A 22565-nucleotide genomic window follows, 5' to 3' on the forward strand; every position below is an offset into this window, starting at 1 on the left:
CTTCATTAGAATCACTGGAGGACCAGTGACAACAAAGGTTGTTGACCCATACCTAGATTTCTAGGTTTGATAAGTCTGAGGTGAGGCTCCTCAATTGCCCTATCTAACATGAGCCCAGGTGATACAGATGCTGTGGCCTGAGACCACACTTTGAATACAGTGCACCAGACTCCAGGTGGGCACACCTCTTGATGGACAGACTCTGCCCCATGAGGTGAGGCATAGTGAGGAGAAAGATCTCAGCTTTCAGTTCAGTTCAGTTCAGTTCAGTCGCTCAGTCGTGTCCGACTCTTTGCGACCCCATGAATCACAGCACGCCAGGCCTCCCTGTCCATCACCAACTCCCGGAGTTCACTCAAACTCATGTCCATCGAGTAGGTGATGCCATCCAGCCATCTCATTCTCTGTCGTCCCCGTCTCCTCCCACCCCCAATCCTTCCTAGCATCAGACCCTTTTCCAGTGAGTCAACTCGTCTCATGAGGTGGCCAAAGTATTGGAGTTTCAGCTTTAGCATCAGTCCTTCCAATGAACACTCAGGATTGATCTCCTTTAGAATGGACTGGTTGGATCTCCTTGCAGTCTAAGGGACTCTCAAGAGTCTTCTCCAGCACCACAGTTCAAAAGCATCAATTCTTCGGCGATCAGCTTTCTTCATACATCCAACTCTCACATCCATACATGACCACGGGAAAAACCATAGCCTTGACTAGATGGACATTTGTTGGCAAAGTAATGTCTCTGCTTTTTAATACACTGTCTAGGTTGGTCATAACTTTCCTTCCAAGGAGTGTCTTTTAATTTCCTGGCTGCAATCAGCATCTGCAGTGATTTTGGAGCTTTTAGGTCCCTCTAACTCAGGCTTTCTCACCCTTGGCACTACTGACATTTGATGCCAGATAATTATTTGCTCTATGGGGCTGTCCTGGGCAGTAGGGTGTTCAGCATCACCCCTGGTTTCTACCCACAAGATGCCAATATCTCCACACCACTCCTGGACTGCCAATCAAAAGGTCTACTGACAATTCCAAATGTCCCCTTGCGGCAAAGTCACCGCTGGTTGAAAAACACTGCTCTAAGTCCTGGGGTCCAGCACAAGGCCTCTCTGCTCTGGATCTAAAGGTAGCACTGCACACAGATGCAAGAGATTTTCACTCCAATTTGCTTCTTGAAATGTGTGGACATAAGACACACACAAAAATTGTATAACATAATCCCACCCCACCTCTACTGAAATGAGAATATAGAACATACCTAGGATTCCAAATCATCCTGATAATCAGAAAGGAATTTTGTAAGGCTTAGGTGAATAATCAGATCTCTAGATAATGTGGCCTATTTTTATCACATTCTCAGGTTACTTGGTATTTAGTAATAAGGCATATCATCCTTGTGTTACAATTATGTTAGGACCGATTACCTAAAAAATGAAGCTCAGCACAAACTCCTTAAAGTCGAGGGCTTCTTTACTTTTGACAGCAACACAGTACTGCAGGACTCACTTAAACTTACCTTCCATTGCAGTGGAAGGATGAGGACTGCTCTATAGTATCTGTTGCTTGGGAAAATCATGATTCTTCGACCTTGGGGGCTGATGGTTAGTTTTGAAATACAAATGCCTTGTGTGGTGGATATATTATTTGCAATTCAAAATATCCTCTTGAGAACTTGGAAAATTTATATTAAATATTTTATATCTGATTTCAAAAATCTTTCCTTATACCCTGTCATGCTATCATCTCTGTTTGGTTCCTATAGATTAAACATGCTAATAGTAAAATATAGTAAAATTAATTTACCAAGTAGAAGGATGGTTTAGAAATACTGATGGAAAGGCATCATGAGTTTCAAACACACGCCAGTGAACATAACTATAGAATCATTTCTCTGGTTAGATAGCTGAGCTTATGCTTTATACAACAAAGACTCCCATCAACAGAAACGTTTCAAAGAAAAGCATGAAGTCTGAATTATCTTCCCTAAATTAAGTATTTAAAAATGTTTTTATTGTATATAATCTTAACTGAAAATATATATTTTCATTCATTTGTCTACCTCAGAGGTAGAGTATAATAATTGTATTAGGCCATGATTTATAGGTAGAAGTGACAAAAACCATATATAAAGAAAAAGAAGTAATAGATTATAAAATTAAATTATAACAGGTTCATATTTCATAAAGGAGATCAATCCTGGGTATTCATTGGAAGGACTTACGCTAAAGCTGAAACTGTAATACTTTGGCCACCTCATGCAATGAGTTGAATCACTGGAAAAGAGTCTGATGCTGGGAGGGATTGGGGGTAGGAGGAGATGGGGACGACAGAGAATGAGATGGCTGGATGGCATCACCGACTCAATGGACATGAGTTTGAGTGAACTCTGGGAGTTGGTGATGGACAGGGAGGCCTGACGTGCTATGATTCATGGGGTCGCAAAGAGTCGGACATGACTGAGCGACTGAACTGAACTGAAATCAATGGAACTAAACAATTCATTTCTAATATAAAACTTTACCTATTAAATATGAATTATCACTTTAATATAAATTAAAAAATAAAACTAACAAATAAAGCACTATTTAAAATAAACACCAGTAAAAGTATAAAAATAAACCAGTCTAAGAATTCAAACTTATAAAACAAATTCAATAATTTGTGTCAGACTGTAAGTATATTTTTGAGCATAAGTACATACCTCTTTCAGAATCTATAGTAGACCAAATATTTCCTTCTAGCTATTTTACTAAAAAAAAAATCCCATTTCTTTTTTGATACGTTGGATGAAAACTTTGGGAACAGTTATATTTTTTCTTTCTTAAAAGACAAAGACAGTATTTTCTTGACAACAACTTATTTAGTTGTTTAGAAAGTGTTTCCTGTTTGTCTTTGCCTTCTTTCAGTTCATCAGTGTAGAGATTACCAGTTTTAATTGTAATATGCCATTTTTTATTCCACTGGTTCAGAAAGTCTGGGAGTCAAGGTAGAGTTTATTTTTCTAACAGGATCCTTGCTATGTCAATTGCTCTTTTCTCTTATCTTGAGATTATAGGTATATAGAAAGCGTGTGTATGCTGTTCAGTTGCTGAATTGTGTCTGACTCTTTTTCAACCCATGGACTGTAGCCCACCAGGCTCCTTTGTCCATGGGATCACCCCAGTAAGAATACTGGAGTGGGTTGCCATTTCCTCCTGCAGGGGATCTTCCCGACTCATGGATCAAAACTGTGTCTCTTGCACTGGCAGGTGGATTCTTTACCACTGAGCCACCTGGGAAGTCCACAGAAAGTGTACCTTTATTCAGTTCAAAATTTTAAGGCAGACTATGATAGTGGGTATGCTACAATATAAAATAACTCAAACTTCAGGGCTTTAAAAAAATTCAGTTAACAGTATTATATCAACAAAAAAAATGAGCATTTTAGAACTCAAAATAGTGACAGACTAGCTGAATATCAAAATGTGGAAATGCAGTCAGTCACTAAAAGGACAGGGATGGCTTTTAGGATAGCTGGTGCCCAGGGACCAAGTACCTTCAGGACTCTCCATCTCATGAGAAGGAGGGAGAAGAGATGGGAGGGTGGTTTTAGTGACCTCCAAGTGACTTTTCCACAAGGCAGGGGACAGACTGTCTGCAGCTCGAAACTCAAATCCATTCATCTTTGTGACCAAAGAGGAGTCTTTTTGCCAACACCTTACTTAAATCTTATTGAAGGACTTTATCACAAAACCAGTCACTGTTGCCCAAGAGTGAGGTCCTTTGATTCGTCCAGCTTGGGTGAGGTATCACCTACCCTTCTACCACTCACTGAAGCCAAGAAAAGTGGATCATGTATAAAGATGGCAGCTCCCTTTGGGATCCCAAGGATCAAATGGGAACTGAGGCAAGTCCCCAGAATGATGCAGGTCCCCAAGGAAGGGAGGAATGCAGAGAAGCAGCACAACAAAGTTGGCTACAAGTGACTTCACTTGAAATTTTCAGTTCAAAAGATTATTATGCCTCAGAGTCAAGATCTCCATGTTAGTTTGTTAGCTTTTGGAAGACGTAGGAAGGGTACACAATTGGGTAGAAATTAGACTTGTGTTCATGAATGACATAATGGGTTAATACTCATTATTCAGTAAACTCGCTTTACTCAGTGCTGAAGGAATATCACCCTAGCAGAATTTAAACAAATGACATAGTCAGATGGACAAGGACTAAAACTGATAATTAATAAGGCTAATATGCTAGAATGGAAATGGAGGCAGCACATTGGTGTTATATCAGATAGAGTGCCCCTCTCAAGGAGCTATTTTACATACTTTAGCGAGAGGAACAAACTACAAATATGTGAAAAAAATAGTTTCTGATACCGATAGATGCTTTGAAGAAGACAGTGGAAGCAAATAGAGAGTACCTTGGTGACTGTAAAAGCTGCTCCAATGAGGGTTGTCAAGACCTTTGTAAACAGTTGATATTCAAGCTGAGACATGATTGAAGAGATGGATGTGATCCTGTTAAGGTCTAGAGATCAGCTTTCTGAACAAAGTAACAGTGAAGCCGAGGTGTCTGGGATGGGAATAAGCTTATATCCCTGGAATATCAGTAATAAGGTCAATGCGTCTAAAGTTTAGCAGACAAATGCAAAGTGCTAGGAGATAGGGTCAGAGAGGGAGGCAGCTTCTAGATTATGCCTTGTAAGCCAAAGTAAGAAACTGGATTTTGATTCCAAACTGTATAAATTAAAGGAAAAGACCAGTGGGTTTGGCATTTAGATAATATCATTGCTATAAACTCTGTCTTGGGGGTAAAAAGCAAGCCAGATTGCAGTAGGTTTCAAAGACAACATGGAGAAGTCAAGTCATCACCTGGAGTCTCTGGTACAGTTCCAAAAGGCACAGGCTGCCACATATGGACTTCTAACAGAGATAACACAGGTCTTTCTGGTCAATTTCTGATGGATTCTCAAGATGTAAATCATGTTCTTATCTACCTAGGACCCATTCATATTCATACCCAACAGCAATACGTAACGATGACTAGAGAATCTGATGCCCCTAAAGACTTTAAAGAGATTGCTTATTCCCCATTCCAAGACCTTCTTGCTCACAAGTAGCCCTGTATTTTTGGTGGAAAGGTGTGTTTTGACAGTACTTAATTCTGGAGAACTCATGGAAACCACCTTTGATTTTACAAATCCTGATGTGAGTCCATTTTTAATGATGAACATTTTTACCACAAAATGGAAAGTAAGAGAGTAAATAAAAATGTGATTAACCCAGGATCTTAGATCGTTTATAGTTAATAATGGCAAATTTCCCTGCACCATTGAGAAGTTTCCATTTCATTTCATAAATTATTCATTAGCCCAAATGAGACAGTTTGAGATTCAGTTTGCTAATTAATAATCTGAATTCTTGGCATAGCTTGCTGATAGTGATCGTGTGGACATGCTCTTAGGACGACTGGTAGGCTCACCTTGCTCTTGCTTATTAAAGCTTCATACCTAGTGGGCTCATTTGTTGTTGTTCAGTCACTCAGTTGTATCTGACTCTTTGCGACCCAATGAACTGCAGCATGCCAGCCTTCCCTGTCCTTCACTATCTTCCAGAGTTTGCTCAAACTCATGTCCATTGAGTCGGTGATGCCATCCAACCATCTCATCCTCTGTCACCCACTTCTTCTCCTGCCCTCAATCTTTCCCAGCATCAGGGTCTTTTTCAATGAGTCCGTTCTTTTCATCAGGTGGCCAAAGTATTGGAGCTTCAACTTCAGCACCAGTCCTTCCAATGAAGATTCAGGGTTGATTCCTTTTAGGATTGACTGGTTTGATCTCCTTGCTGTCCAAGGGACTCTCAAGAATTTCTCCAGTCTCAAAGTTTGAAAGCTTCAGTTCTTCAGCACCCAGTTTTCTTCATGGTCCATCTCTCACATCGTACATGATTAATGGAAAAACAGTAACTTTGACTATATGGACTTGTTTGCAAAGTGATGTCTCTGCTTTTTAATATGTTGTCTAGGTTGGTCATAGCTTTTCTTCCAAGGAACAAGTGTCTTGTAATTTCATGGCTACAGTCACCATCTGCAGCAATTTTGGAGCCCAAGAAAATAAAGTCTGTCACTGTTTCCATCGTTGCCCCATCTATTTGCCATGAAGTGATGGGGCTGGATGCCATGATTTTCCTTTTTTAATGTTGAGTGTTAAGCCAGTTTTTTCACTTTCCTCTTTCACCTTCATCAAGAAGTTCTTTAGTTCCTCTTCGCTTTCTGCTGGAAGGGTGATGTCATCTGCATATCTGAGGTTATTGATATTTCTCCTGGCAATCTTAACTCCAGTTTGTGCTTCAATCAGCCTTGCATTTCACAAAATGTATTCTGCATATTAAATAAGCAGGGTGGCAATATACAGCCTTGATGTACTCCTTTCCTAATTTTGAACCAGTCCGTTGTTCCATGTCCAGTTCTAACTGTTGCTTCTTGTCCAGAATACAGGTTTCTCAGGAGGCAGGTAAGGTGGTCTGGTATTCCCATCTCCTTAGGAATTTTCCACAGTTTGTTGTGATCCACACAGTCAAAGGCTTTAGGGTAGTCAATGAAGCAGAGGTAGATCTTTTGCTGGAATTGCTTTGCTTTTTCTCTGGTCCAACAGATGTTGGCAATTTGATGTCTGGTTCCTCTGCCTTTTCTAAATTCAGCTTGTATCCCTGGAAGTTCTTGGTTTATATACTACTGAAGCCTAGCTTGAAGGATTTTGAGCATTACCTTGCTAGGATGTGAAATCAGCACAATTGTACAGCTGCTTGAACATTGCTTGGCATTGCCTTTCTTTGGGATTGGAATGAAAACTGACTTTTTCCATTCCTGAGGGCACTGCTGAGTTTTCCAAATTTGCTGGCATATTGAGTGTAGCACTTTAACAGCATCATCTCATGGAAGAACTTAAAAAATATTTCCTCTTCCTTTAGGATGAAGCAATTTTTCAGGAAAATTATTATTCTTGTTCACCCCAGTACAGAATATTTCAGAGAATTTTACACTTACACATTTATGATTTTCTTCTTAGCCAGATAGTCATACAACTAGCAGCTTCTTGAGAATGTGTTAAGAAAATTTTTCCCCATGCCAAAACCACATACCTGCCAGAGAAGTTACGAAGCTACATGTGAAAGAAAACACATGTGGATTTGCTTCACATGATTTCTACTTAGAATAAACCAAGCATGTAGTTATTACTGTGTGACTTTTCAAAATGTGAAAAACATTTGGATCATGGTCCTGCATGATGAATTTCCACCACCATTACCACCTCCTCACTGCTATTTACTTAAAAATCCTACAATGATAAGATCACTAGGTGACCTATCCATTTTTTTAAAAGCCAAGTAAATTTGGACTATTTTCCTCAACTGGTAGGGCTGCTATAAACTAGCTCATCTCTCTTTCTTGAAATTCATATCCTTATACATGTTCTTTCATGATGAGATCACTAGGGAATTAAGACTTGCCACATAACTCCCATACAGAGCAATACTAAATGAGGTTTGTGTTTGAGAAGCTGGGTGACCACATCAATCTTGGCATGTTTACTGAAGAACCGGGTGCCTCATCAGATCTGCTCCTCATATCGAGAGGTCTTTTGCCCTTAGTTGGACTTACATCCTAGCTCTGCATTTTTCTGCAACCTAGCAAGTTCCTTGACTTTTCTAATATCAGTTTCTTCATTATGTAAAGTAGAAATAACAATACTACTTGTCTTATAATAATGTAGATAAATTGAGATAATACATATCAAGTACTCAGAATAGCCTGGCAAACAGGTAAGGTTGGTCATTATTATTCTGTGTAACCTAGTGTGGGAAATAAATGAAGAATCAAAAAATACATGCGAATGATATATATCATTGTAGAATTAAGAGAGCTATCATGTTGTATTGATTTTTAAGTAACCACAGGAAATTTAGGGACAAAAGAAGTCAAGGAGATAAGAAAGGCTTCATAGAAGTCATGAGGCTTGAGCAAGGCCCTGAAGAATTTGAATAGGAAATGTAAAAACAATCATCTGTGGACCCAGAGGCAGCAGCAGGAAGGAATGTGCCTATAAAGCACAGATAAAAGACCAGCTAGTCTGGAAAGAGAAGGAGAAAGTAAAAGGATATGAATTTGAAGAAAAAGAGATGATCTAGCTTATAGCAGGCCTACCAGTTGAGGAAAGTAATCTAAATTTATTTGGCTTTAAAAAAAGATGGAAAGAGGACTTTTGACAGAAAATAATTTATTTCTGTCTCTCAAGAGTCCCTTGGACTGCAAGGAGATCAAGCCAGTCAATCCTAAAGGAAATCAGTCCTGAATACTCATTGGAAGGACTGATGCTGAAGCTGAAACTCCAATTCTTTGGCCACCTGATGTGAAGAACTGACTCATTTGAAAAGACTCTGATGCTGGAAAAGATTGAGGGCAGGAGGAGAAGGGGACAACAAAGGATGATATGGTTGGATGGCATCATCGACTCAATGGACATGAGTTTGAGCAAATTCTGGAAGATAGTGAAGGACAGGGAAGCCTGGCATGCTATAGTCCATGGGGTTGCAAAGAGTCAGGCATGACTGAGCAACTGAACTGAACTGAACTGAAGGCCCATTTCCTCAATCATAGATGGCCATCTTGTTGTGTCATCACATGATGGAAGGCTGGAGGGAACTCTCTGTGATCTCTTATATAAGGGCACTAATTCCATTCTTGAAGCCTCCACCCTCAGGTACTAATCACCTCCTAAAGCCCCACCTTTTATCACCATCACATTGGGGTTAGGATTTCACTTATGAATTTAGAGTGGACATAAACATTCAATCTATAGCAATTGGACATGATGTTTGTACTATAGCAGGTAGGCCTTTAATAGAAATTCAGACATGGAATAGTGAGAGCTTTCAGGGAAATGGAGGCACCAAAGATGTCCTAATGTTATTTCCCTCACCAGGCACTGCCCATGTTTCTTTGCTTCTCTTTTTGGCAAAATTGCTCAAAAAAGGTTCTATACTTACTGTCTTTTGTTTCTCTTTTCTTATCATACTATCTCTCAGGCTTTTGATGCCTTGCTCTATTGAAACTGCTCATGTCAATGACATGCATGTTGCTGACTAATAGTCATTTTCACTCCTTATTTTACTTCTCAAGAGCATTTGATAGAACTGACCATCACTTCTTCCTTTATAGACTTTCCTCACTTGGTTTTCAGGATACAACATACTCCCACCCCACTGGTAATTCTTTTTCATCTCCCTTAGCTTGCTACTTCTCTTCTCTGATCCTCTTAATGTGAGGGCTCAGCTCTTGGTCTTATCTTCTCTCTGTACATTCCCTCCCTTGGCCACCCAAATCAAAAAATGAACAGTATCATTTTTGAATACACTGAATACTCACAATCAAAAATTTGAAAAAGTGTTTGTGAGGAGATGGAGAAATTTGAACTCTTCTGCATTGTTAGTGGAGTATAAGATGGTGTGGCCCCTTTGGAAAACAGTTTTGTAGTTATTCAAAAATGACACATAGTGTTACCACTTGACCCAATAATTCTAGTCTTAAGATATATACCCAAGGAAACTGAAAACATAAATGTTCATGGTAACATCATTCATAAGAGCCAAAAGGTGGAAGGCCATCAGCTGATGAATGGATAACCAAAAGGTGGTTCTATCTCCTCAACAGACTACTATTCAGCCATAAACAGGATTGACAAACTGATACAAACATACAACATGGATGAATCTTAAGAGCATTATGCTATGTTGAAGAAGCGAGACAAAAAAGCACATATTGCATGATTCTATATGTGAAATGTATACAACAGGCAAGTCCATAGAGACAGAAAGTAAATCAGTATTTTTCAGGGGCTGAGGATAAGAAGAAATGGGGAATGACTGCTATTGAAAATGGGGTTTGTATTTTGAGAAAAATACTCTGTAATTGGTGATGATGGTACAATAACCTTGTGAATATACTAAAAACTGAATTGTACACTTAAACTGTGACTTTTATGGTATCTAAATTATATCTTAATTTAAAAAAAACTACAAGGCTTTGAGCTTCCTTTCCATAGTTTCAATGTACAGCACTGGCATCCTGGGCTAGATTTATTACATAGATGACTAGATCTGTCTTTGAGGTTCATGGAAGCCAATCAATAAGGAAACCATCATGGATTAAATAGTTCATACATGACAAATGAATTCTGAAGTTAGAAACTTTGTCCTGGGAATACATGTTAGGAAAAATTATGATGTAAATCTTATATCAGGGGCTATTAGGTAATACAACAGATGCTGTCTTTGCGGTTTTGCCTAAGACATAGAAACATTCTTTGGAAGGATGTTTCTTCTACTGACCAACTCTAAAGGATTAGGGCACAAAATCAAATTGCAACTAACTCTATAAAGGAATTTTTGCCAAAATACTATAGCCTATTTCCAGATGATCTAACTTTTATAAAGATAAGCTGATGAAGCCAAGAGACACAAAGAATCACATTTCCTTAGACCAACTTCCCCAAATACCAGATATCTCAACTGAACATTTGGCAAGCATTAGGAGGCAGTCTAAATTCTGATTTGTATTGCTGATTAAATAAATGTCCATATGTTTTTAATACTGGATATGCAGGTAGCAAAGTCAATATACTGTCATGAGAATTTAGGGGCTTGATTTATACCCTTATCCAATCAAAGAGCTATCGTACTTCCAGCTGAGGTGAACTCCAGAGATACCTACAGATGGAGGTAAAATGTCTTTCAGCTTCAGAAGAGAATTCTGAGTCCTCTCATTGGGACAAGCACTTAGTTGAGAGTCTATCATTCTGCTGTTAGATATGGAAAACGTAATTTTGGTCTGAAAATACTCTAAGTGCAGGTGTTTTTAATCAACTGCTTCTATCATGAAAGCATTTCAATAGAATCTCTGCAAAACATGTCACTTGGTATAGACCTGCATTTTTAACAAACTAGCTCTAAAATATACCCCCTCAAGTAGATGAATGATCTATTTGGATTTAAGGTATGTTTGTTTTGGATACTATACTACAGTGCTTTTCACTATAAATATTTACTGAATGAGTGAATGATTTAATGAATCTATATTATCAAGGTAATATTAGAGCTGAATATTTTATTACAATTTTAATAGGAATGCCAAGCCATAAGTGAAGCTTTCTCCAATGAAAAAAAAAGATTTTCCTTTTAAAAACTGATTGTTTACTGATATGTCTTCCCCATTATGTTATAAGCTCTTTGATGATGTTATTCACCTTTGCATCCTCCACACAATGCCTACTCCTGTGCAAGGTCCATAAGCAGATGCTCAAAAAACAATAGGAGAGAGATATGGAATAGAATTAGTTGGGATTGTTTTTTACACTTCAAGGTTTGGATGCACAGTCTGTTCAGCAGTACCAAGGCAGGGCCATAGAGTGGATACTCCACCCCAGAAGCTAAAAGAGGACAGCTCTTTCCTCTCTCCTCCTTCTGACAGCTGGAGTATAGGTCAGTGACTAGACACGGCCAAAGAGACCTTAGTAGTAGGGACTTTGAATCTGGAGGGAATGACTCAAAGATGCAGGATTACTTAAGTGTTAATTTGAAATACCAGTGGCAGAACTGCGAGTTTGCAGCACAGCAACTGGTCTCCAAGCATAGTGGTAACCGCAGCTTTCTAAATATCCTAGTCCCATGGTAAGAATTTGGCCTTGTTTTGCCAATGATCTTTATTCCTGCCCCAGCCTGACTTTCTAGATATCTGTCAATTCATGAGCCACCCATGTAAACTGAGGAGTAAATTCAAAGGCAATCCAAAAGTATATTAAAAAAGAAACCTAATATTACCTTTTGTACTCACTTCCTTGGAAGATGAATCACTTCTTACCCATTAACTCAGGCAAATAACAATTACGGTTTTTCAACCATACTGCTCTCTCTCAAATTTTCCTAGCTCTCTTGTGAAATACAGTTATCTTTTAAAAAATCCAAATGTCTATCTAGATTTTAAATATCCAAGATATTGCAAAGATTTTCCCACTATGTTAAAGAAATGAAACAATGGAGTAAAGAGATTTTTTAAACTCCTATATATACACAATAGCCAAAAGCAGAAACCACTAAAATGAATACTTCATCAATGGATCAACAGATTTAAAATAAGGGGTTTCACTGGTGGCTCAGTGGTAAAGAATCTGCCTGCCAAGAGACACTGGTTCTATCCCTGGTCCAGGATGATCCCACACGCTGTGGAGCAAATAAGCCCATGCATCACAACTACTGAGCCTGTGCTCTAGACCTCGGAGCTGCAGACACTGAGCCTACATGCTGCAACCACTGAAGTCCAAGCACCCCAGAGCCCATACTCTGCAACAAGAGAAACCACTGCAATGAGAAGCCTGTGCAGAGCAACTAAAGAGTAGCCCCAACTTGCCACAGCTAGAGATAGTCCAGGCAGCAACGAAGACCCGGCACAACCAAAAATAAAACTAGATAAAGCAATTTTTTAAATATGGTGTATCCACACCATGGAATATTATTCAGCCTTAAACAGAAATAAAGCACTGATACATGGATGCATGCAAACAATATGCTTAGTGAAAGAAATCAGATAATGATGATGTTTCCACATTATGAATATACTAAATGCCACTGAATTGTACACTTTAAAATGGTTAAAATGGTGAGTTTTATGACATGTGTTTTTTCCATAATAAAAAATTTAAATTCAATATCCTCCAAATTAGGAGAAATATAAAGCAGAATGTTTTAAAAACGATTCCTTCTGTTTACAACAGAACAGAGTGGCTTGTCAAAAGAATTTTCTGGTTATAAAATCTTTGTAGTTCCAACTTTCCCTTCGAACTCTCAGTGGAGTTGTGTCATTAGGTTTCCATATTAAGAAATTACCTTGTGTCTGGCAAGAGGAAATTAAAGCTCTTCCAAAAGGCATTTAATTTATCTCTGATCATAATCACAACTCCTTTCATTTAGACACAATGAGGAAGTTGTGAAAATGAAGTACAGTTTAATGGATCTTGACAAATATAATTTTTCCACTCTGGCAAAGTTTAAAGCTCTCTTATCACAACAGTTACTCAATTTTCCAAAGATGTGGGACTTCACATGGGAAAAATAGGCTGAAGATGCTAGTATTTACATAATTCTTCAAACTGGGGTAACAAGAATGTGCTACAGGTTGCTACCCCATAATTGGATGGCTCATCATTGTAAAATATTTCAAATTTGCTCAGTGGAATACTGGAAAATGACATTAACTCAGTCTTTTACTCTAGAATTTTAGAACTCCTTTATCTTTTTATGTCTATCATTTCTATATTTCCCCCAAACCTCACATATATCATCAGTAAAAGAAAAAAGTGTCTATATGTTTAATTGTATAAACACACACACACTCACACATGTATTCTAAGACCTTTCAATTATTGTTTTCCAATTCCAACAGAACTAAAGAAAGCCTTACACACCAAGAATCCCACTTTCAAAGTATTGATTTCCGTGTGTTATCAAAGCCAGAGTTACAGTCTTTTCATTCTAAGAAGCAAAAATGGTGAACTCTTTCCTGATTTACATTTTCTGCAATACACAGGGTAAACTGAAATACCTGCAACTTTAAGTTCTATTTATCAACTTATTGAAAAATGTGTGTTGCTTAAAAAGGCATTTTCAATAACCTCTTGGGGGAAAATTGCAAGATTTCCCCATCAGATTCCTTGGAAAAAAACACCTTAATGCTTTTATAAATAACAAAAGCATTTCATTTCAGAAGTCCTTAAAATACAATGACTTAATTTACTTTTAGAGGCTTTATTAAAGTAGGTTTTCAACCCACACTCTTCAGAGCAGGTGCCTGTAATTAAAAACAGTCCTCTCACCTGATCCATTTCCTGTGCTTTTTGGGTGTGAGAGCACTAACTCACCCTGAATTCATAAGGAAGATATTATTGCCAAGTTCCATGAAGCCCTCTGAGAAATTCATCAGGGCTACAAACTACTGACCTTACCCTAAACCCATCTGCTTGCAGGCCAGCTGACTCAGGGTCTCCTGCCAGCCATCCGCACACACGTGGTGTTCCACAGCAGATCTGTGAGCCATCAGGAATGAGGAGTTCACGTTTTCAGAGAGGGTCACTGCGTGGGGAAGAAAAGGAGGGGAACTCTAATGTAAAACATCTCTTCTCATGAAACCACATGACCACATGCCATTATTTCACTTACAGACATTCATTTTTATTTCTTTTAGCTAAAAACTATGTGGTGAATTCTTCCACTCTGCAAACCATAGTGATCACCATGTGGCAGAGGACTGGAAAATGAGTTAGATGTGTTCTCTGCCCTCCAAGAACTAGAGACTCTTAGGGAGTTCAGTTCAGTTCAGTTCATTTCAGTCGCTCAGTCGTGTCCGACTCTCCGCGACCCCATGAATCACAGCACGCCAGGCCTCCCTGTCCATCACCAACTCCCGGACTCTTAGGGAAATGGACAGCAATTCTCAACTTTTCATTATGAGTTAGAAGATGGCCGGAGGCAGTCCCATTCCCATGAGTTTATCCAATGATTTGCATAATTAGAAGGAACTAGTTGTAACTTCATTCAAATTGTTTCCTTTCGAGAAGGTCTTTGAGAATGTAAATATGTGAGTGATGTTAATTTTGGATTAATGTGGCACATGGGCTAATTCTTCTTTTATAAAAGAGAATCCTCTGTACTTCATACACCATAGATCATTTGTGGAAACATTGCACAATTAATGACAATATATTTCATAATTATGATTTGGCCAGATGATGTCAAAATAAGGGCCAAGGGAATGGAAGGAGGGATAAGTGTAGGATGACAGAATGAACCAAACTCAAGATTATAAACTGCAACATTGGGACACCAGGGGGAGATGCCTTTAAGTCCTGTGCATGGAAGGGAGGAAATAGAAATCTCATCTGGCTCTGGAGCAAGAATATAGGACAGACAGAAAGGCCACGTTAATATCTTATTCCAGGTAGTGTCAATGATATAAGAATGACCAACTATTGATAGATGTTAAAGTTTGGGGGTGATAGAGTTTAAAATTATATTCATATGGAAAGTTATATGATCATACAAATTTGAACCCAAATATTTTCATATGTAAGACAGACAACAGAGAAGTAACCTGGGGGGAAGTGTTCTGTGAGTTGGAAATAGCACACACAAATCACCGCTGACTGCTTTTACAGTAGTAAAGTAGAATAGATGAACTTGGTTAGTAAGATCCATAAAGCCAGTTAGGATTCATTTAACTTAAATGGCTGCCAGGCGTTAGAGCAGCTGGCAGGAACAAGCAGCTCACCACAGTCCCACTCATCGGAACTGTCTACGCAGTCGGCTTCACCATCACACCACCGGTCACGTGACACACACTCGTGGTTTGCACATTCTAGCTCATCAGCTTGGCAAAATGCTGGCAGGGGAACAAGAAGGGAGGATACAAACACTTTAGGAATGGAGGAGATTTTCACTTACAGGCACCTCACGGTTTGCCAACAGGTGTGTCAAAGGAGGAAAAGATGTGGTTGCCGAGTCCTTCCAGTAAGTCAACACAGAAGAGCACAGCTGGTACAGTCTCATTTCTGAGATGTCCATCCACACAAATAGCAAGCATTTAAACAGCACTACTATCTCCAAGTGACTAAAGTCTCTAGTTCTAACCACAGGATTGAAAAAGTGGTACCCAGAGCAGCAGAAATCCCAAAGATGAGAGCACAGAACTAAAATCTGAAGTGGCTTGAGCTGAGCACTGGGCATGAGCAGACTGAAGTCGCTCTAGGATGAAACCCAGCTCTGTCCACATTTACGGTTAGTTTTATTTTTTTTAATCTCTACTATTAAGTGACTCTCAGAGTCACACACTAATCTTCTCTTGGGTTTTTTAAAACTATAGCCAAACTCCTTAATTGCCTATCTAACATCTATTACTTTTCTTTCTCCTTTCTTAAGGTAATCTGATTTTTATTCAGGCCTCCACATCAGCCCCTGTCCAGGGAAAGAATCCTAAGTCATTTAAATAAGACATGGCATTTTTCTCACTACAATTGTATTTTCCTGAGTACACTTATTAGCCCAGAAGCAAACATGGCATCTAAAATCAGGGTCTTGGCTTGTGGTTTTGTAGGTTGTACTTTAAAGGTGGTTCCTGACCAAACTCTGCCATCCAAGGCTTCGTATCCTAGCCTGGAAGAGAAGTGGGCTGGAAGAGACACCATCTTTTCTTATTGGTTCTCCCTAAGGATGCTTCTAGACCAATATCATCATGCATATATTTTACACATTTGATTGTATTTGGCATATATTTTTCCAAGTGAAGTTTTAGTCAAAAAGTCTGAAAATACAAAAAGCTTTTGACATGTATTTCCAAATTTCTCACTTATCCAAAATGAGGGGTAATTAATGTTTAAAATAAAATGTTACATTGACAAATGCCCAATAAGTCCTTACAGCAGTTTTTTTCATCCATGTTATCAGGGCAGTCTGGAAACCCATCACAGATGACTGTGTGCTTCAAACACTGTTTACTGGACGGACATTCCCAAAGATCTCTCTCCTTACATCCTGGAGACAGAAGGAAAGGTTATTTGCAATAGATGTGAAGGTGAAAATAACTATGGCTTTGATCAAACAAAGCAAAAAAAGAATGACAATATAAAGGGAGGATTTCTTTCTTCTTAACAAGTTTTGACTTCCGTATACCATGGAAAATGTAATTTTGAAAGTATAAATGCTTGGTAATCTCCATATTGCATTATAAATAGTACATCTCTTCCAGGAGAAAATCAAAAGTGACATATGGGAAACAGGAAAAAAATGAAAAAGCAACTGTACAGTAATGTTCATCTTTTGCTGTTCCTTTTGCTTTCTGAGCCAATTTGCCAACACATAAGACTCATCTCTAAAATGATGAGCTATGCTTTTAAGCAAATATGCCCAAACCTAGTGATCTAAATGCATATTATCTTAAAATGTAATTTCAATCAACAAATGGTAACACCATCTGTGTGTTTAGCAAAAGAGGCAACTCCTATGCCAAATGGAGTTTATGAGCCAGGTATGAAAGCCAATACCTTCAGTAATGTAGCCAGAAATCTAAGATTAGAAACTATCTATTATATGAGAAATAAATATAAAGACTATAAGCTTGAATGGTAATCGGTCTATAAAATAACAAGCTCTTGCAATGAACTTAATAAATGTCATTTGATTCATAGACAGTGAATTTATATGTTCGCTGCTCTGCTGCTGCTGCTAAGTCACTTCAGTCGTGTCCGACTCCGTGTGATCCCATAGATGGAAGCCCACCGGGCTCCCCTGTCCCTGGGATTCTCCAGGCAAGAACACTGGAGTGGGTTGCCATTTCCTTCTCCAATGTGTGAAAGTGAAGTCGCTCAGTCATGTCCGACTCTTCGCGACCCCATGGACTGCAGCCTACCAGGCTCCTCCATCCTTGGGATTTTCTAGGCAATAGTACTGGAGTGGCTTGCCATTGCCTTCTCCGATATGTTCGCTAAAACATGCCAAATGTCTAATTGTTCTTGCCACTCAGGTTGGACCCATGACTCTCACCATGTTGTGAGGGTGTGGAGGAAGAGACCACATATATTCATCTTTGAGCATCTTGACTCCCCTGCCTAGAATGGCAGCTAGCCCTCAGTAGACTCTCAACATGTATGAATTTTAAATGGAACTTTATTTCATGTAAGAAACAAAAAGTCTCTTGTTCTGAGAAAAAGGTAGTTTAGTTTACAGTGAATGAAACACCAAGGAGTGATGAAATAAGGATTGTCTTTAAAGACACTATTTCTCATCAGACCTGGTACAAATCATTCAGAGAAATGGCACAGATGATTGACTCAAGTTTCTTGGAGTCCCTCATAGGAAAATAATCTGCTTTAAAAAAGAATTTTCATTGAAAAATTATCAAAATAAATTCACAGAAGAGAGATTTTTACTATGGGAAAAGTTAGGTTTAAAGTGTTTCAGATGTTTAGCAGGTGAAGAATCCACCTGCAATGCAGGAGATGTGGGTTTGATCCCTGGGTCAGGAAGATCCCCTGGAGGAAGAAATGACAACCCACACTAGTATTCTTGCCGGGGAAATCCCATGGACAGAGGAGCCTGGCAGGACACAGAGTCGGACACAACTGAGCAACCAACCATGCATGGTTGCACCATTCAGGGCTTCCCTGGTGGTCCAGTGGTTAAGACTCTGCACTTACAACTGCAGGGAGCATGGGTTTTATCTCTGCTCAGGGAACTAAGATCCCACATGCCACACGGTATGGCCAAAAAAAGGGGGGGTTAATACAAAATACAATAAAATATTTTTAAAATAAAGTGCTTCATCATTCAAACATATAGGACAGTGGGAGAGTATCTGACCACAGAACTATATATGAAATAAATAGTGAGAATCCTTCACTGACTATCTGGAATTGTCTTAGGCCCAGGGACATCTACTCCAGGAACTCATGGGGATATTATTTGGGGTTTTCAGCTAACCGAGAATACAGACATCATTTGGAATGTTCTGGCAATGAGACTCTCATCACAAATGATACTACTTGCTAGCAGCTGATGAGAGAAAACAGCATGAGTCTTTCTGGCTATTCACAAGAGTACAGAGAAGAACCTGAACATATGGAATGAGCTGAGAAAAGACCACACAAGTCAGTCCACTGGTACATAAGATCTGCATCCTCACAGAGGGTGATAATAGGAAATAACACTCCACCCTAAATCCACATTCTAGATAATAGTTTTATTTCTTAAAATAACACCACAGTGTCAGAATTACAATCATCATTTCCTAAGTGAGGAAATTGAGAGTTAGAGAAAATAAATAAATTGTTCCAAATCCAGCCTTATGGAGAAATCTCCAGTTGGGAAGAAGGTCCAAGTCCTTAGTTGTAGTTGTCCGTACGTTGAGAATACATAGCATACGCAAGGGAAACAAAGCTTAGAAGCAGACATCCGGATTTGAACCCCAGCTTCAATCTCATGAGCTGTGTGAACTTGGATAAGTTTCTTAATTTCTCTGAACCTCTGTTTCCATATCTCTAAAATAGGAATAATAACACCTGCTACAAAGGGTTGCTAAAAGGTAGAAATGAGTACTCTCTGGGCAGTAATTTCCCTTCTGTATATTCTCTTTTCTAATAAAAGTTTGTCCGGCCTAATGCCCTCTTCTGTGGAGTTACGATGAGCATAAATGAATTAGGATGAAAAAGGTCAGGACATGAGTCCCATGGAAGACAATACTGTGATTTTGTGAAGAAACCATTCTCTCTTTAAAGTGACTTCTGGTGTAATTATGCTTTAAATGTATGCTTTAAAAGGAAGAGGGTATGACTCCATTAAAAATGAAAAAGATATGGATAGGATGGGATGTCTAATGCAGCTGTAGGTTATAAAATCAAATAATTGTTGATGTCAGGATAACAGCCACCCCTGCACAGAGTCCGTGGCCATGGCCACTTACAGCGGCCACTGTGCGTTGCTAAAGTGACAGTTCATCCCAGTTTTCCTGGGACTTTGCAGGTTTGAGCATCAATCTACCCCCCTTCCAAGAAACCGCTCGCAGTACCAGGCAAACTGGAATGGTTCATCCCCTAAGTGTGCTAAGCATTCTGCTGGGTTCTTAACTTATTCACTATCATTTTCACAAAAATTCTGTGAAGCTGGCTTCCCTGTCTTGGGCAGATCCCACTTGAACTGGGGAACCTTGTCTCTCCATCAAAAAATTTGTCATTCACAGACATGGAGAAAAGACTTATGGACACAGTAGGACAGGGTAAGGAAGGAGAGGGTGAGATGTATGGAGAGAGTAACATAGAAACATATATTACCAAATGTAAAGTAGATAGCCCACGGGATCTACTTTATGACCCAGGGAACTCAAACAGGGGCTCTGTAACAACCTAGAGGGGTGGGATGGGAAGGAAGGTAGGAGAGATGTTCAAGACGGAGGGGACATACGTATACCGATGGTGGATTCATGTTGATGTTTGGCAGAAACCAGCACAATGCTGTAAAGCAATTATCCTTCAATTAAAAACAAGGTTTTAAAAAGTTGTCATTATAGGTGAAGAGAGCAAACCACCTTAAAACAGATGCCTCTTGTACTTCAAGAAGCTCTCAGTCATGCAAGTGTAAGGTAATTAGGTCTGCCTATCAGGGCTGCTAACTTGATCAGTATCAAATAAAAAGTATTGCCACAAAGCAAAAGGAAAAAAGTATTGCCATGGAGGAGCTGCTCATGAGAGCAAGGGAGAAAGGCCCTTCTGTACCCTGGCCCTGGCAGAGGCTGGACCGGGCTGGATCTAGCCATCTTCAGCCAGCAGCTGTCCCAGTGGCTATGGATGTGACATCAGAGCAGACCACGGCGGCTGAACAGTGAGGTTCAGGCCTGGCAGGTGTGATGGCCCCTCCAGAGCCTAGGACCCCGGACTATGGAGCCCGAATCTCAAAGAAAAGCCGTAGCATCTGTGGTAGCAGCCTGGCCAAAAGGACCTGCCTCCCCCTCCTCCCCCAAACTCCAGGCCTAAGCTTCAGGGACAACCAATACCAGCACAAGTCATAGAGCTCTCGTCTCTGACCAGAAAGCCCCAGTGGACTTCCCAATTCCTGAGTCACCTCCCCCTTTAGGGGTGGCATCTTCATGTCATCCTCCCCACACGTGCTGGCCCAGTACCCTGGGAAGAGGCAGCCTGAAGAAACTGACAGGGCTTTATACCATAGGGTAGGGGCCCTCTTCAGCGTGTCATCCAGGAGATGGAGACATTCACCATCAAAACAAGCACTTCCTCCAGGACAAGGCGCCACCCTGATGTCCATGTCCACTATGTAAATCAGGGACTTCACCCAGCCTGCTCTCTTCTGCCATGTATAATACCTGGTCTGTCAGAGACCAAGCTAGATGAGACTCCTTCCCTCAAGGGAGATCCCTGAGGTGACCTGGGGGTGGGGGGACATGCCTCCTGGATTTCCTAGCACTATGGCAGGTGGGCTCTTGGTTATTGCCTTCTGAGGACTGAATAAGGCATGTTATAAGCATTCCAAGCTGTTAGGGATAAAGGAAGCGTTCTCTAAATGTTACAGGTGAGAAGACTGAGGCCCGGAGAAGTTACGTGATGGTCAAAAGTCACACAGCCTCCAAGTGCTAAATCGGGATATAAATCCAGGTCTAAGTCTGCATGGGCTTCTCAGGTGGCACCAGTGGTAAAGAGCCTACCTGCCAAAGCAGGAGACATAAGAGACATAGGTTCAGTCCCTGGGTTGGGAAGATCCCCTAGAGAAGGAAATGGCAATCCATTCCAGAATTCTTGTCAGGAGAATCCTATGAACAGAGGAGTCTGCCGGCCACAGTGCACAGAGTCACAAAGAATTGGACACAACTGAAGGAACTTAGCACTCTAGGTCTACATGGGCTTCCCTAGTGGCTCAGCAATGAAGAATCCTCTGCAATGCAGGAGACCTGGGTTCGATCCCTGGGTCAGGTCAGGAAGATCCCGGGAGATGGCAACCGACTCCAGTATTTCAGTATTCTTGCCTGAAAAATTCCATGGACAAAGGAGTCTAGTGGGCTACAGTCCATGACGTGACAAAAGAGTCAGACATGACTGAGTGACTAAATACACGCTAGGTGTACATGGAGCATGCCATGCCGTTTCAGGCTGCCTGTCCTAGATACCAAATGAGACATCAAAGAGTTAACCAAGCAAGAAACTACCTAAAGGGAAGGAGAATATCTATTCCTTAACATGAAATCATTAAATTAATCAGAGATCAGTCCTAAGTCTCATCCTGAAAGTACGTTTGTGGACATGCAACATGAGCTGAACACAATGACCCTCACTCATCTTCTAGTCACAGAGCAGGAAGTCAGTCTCTTCTACCAGCAAAGGAACAAAGAGACACAGAGGCGTGGAGACCGGCTCTCTGCAGTGTTAAAAAACATAACAGTTAAGTCCTTCTTTGGACTCCTTAAAAGTATTTATGTATTTCTTATAACAGAAAAAAAAAGTCTTTTGGAAAACCTTTAAAGTCAAGCTGTAAACCCCACCAATATCAGAGCCAAAGGCTTTAATCACAGCTTTGGGGGTGTTGGGTCTTCCCTCAGGCTCAGATGGTAAAGAATCAACCTGCAGTGAGGGAGACCCAAGTTTGATCCCTAGGTTGGGAAGATCCCCTGGAGAAGGAATGGCAATCCACTCCAGTATTCTTGCCTAGAGAATTCCATGGACAGAGGAGCCTGGCAGGCTATGGTTCCTGGGGTCACAAAGAGATTATATTCTATTTCTTTAAGGGGGTTTTGACTCCAAGAAGAAGTTCAGGTTACAAAAAAATATTTTATTACATTTTATCACCCAAGAGGAGATCAAAGATAGATAATGAAATGGTTTTGAATCATTTGAAGATAAACAGAAAGTCCCTCAAGGACACTCACATTTGTATTGTCCATCTTTCTCTGTATGCTGCATGCCTTTTATGTAGAGCAGAGATCAATTAGTAATT

The 22565-nt window shown here is 40.0% G+C and overlaps 1 protein-coding gene across 1 annotated transcript in view; it reads right to left on the reverse strand.

Annotated features, from left to right (window-relative positions):
• The window catches only part of CORIN (corin, serine peptidase), a 279559-nt gene that overhangs the window by 34661 nt on the left and 222333 nt on the right, over positions 1-22565 (reverse strand). The window contains 3 exon segments of the mRNA XM_088836324.1: positions 14027-14153; positions 15349-15459; positions 16494-16607. Coding sequence (XP_088692450.1) covers positions 14027-14153; positions 15349-15459; positions 16494-16607 — 352 coding nt within the window.

The sequence above is a fragment of the Moschus berezovskii genome, chromosome 5, assembly GCF_049115385.1.
Source record: "Moschus berezovskii isolate FMDL1 chromosome 5, NW_MosBer_1.0, whole genome shotgun sequence".
Lineage (NCBI taxonomy): Eukaryota > Metazoa > Chordata > Mammalia > Artiodactyla > Moschidae > Moschus > Moschus berezovskii.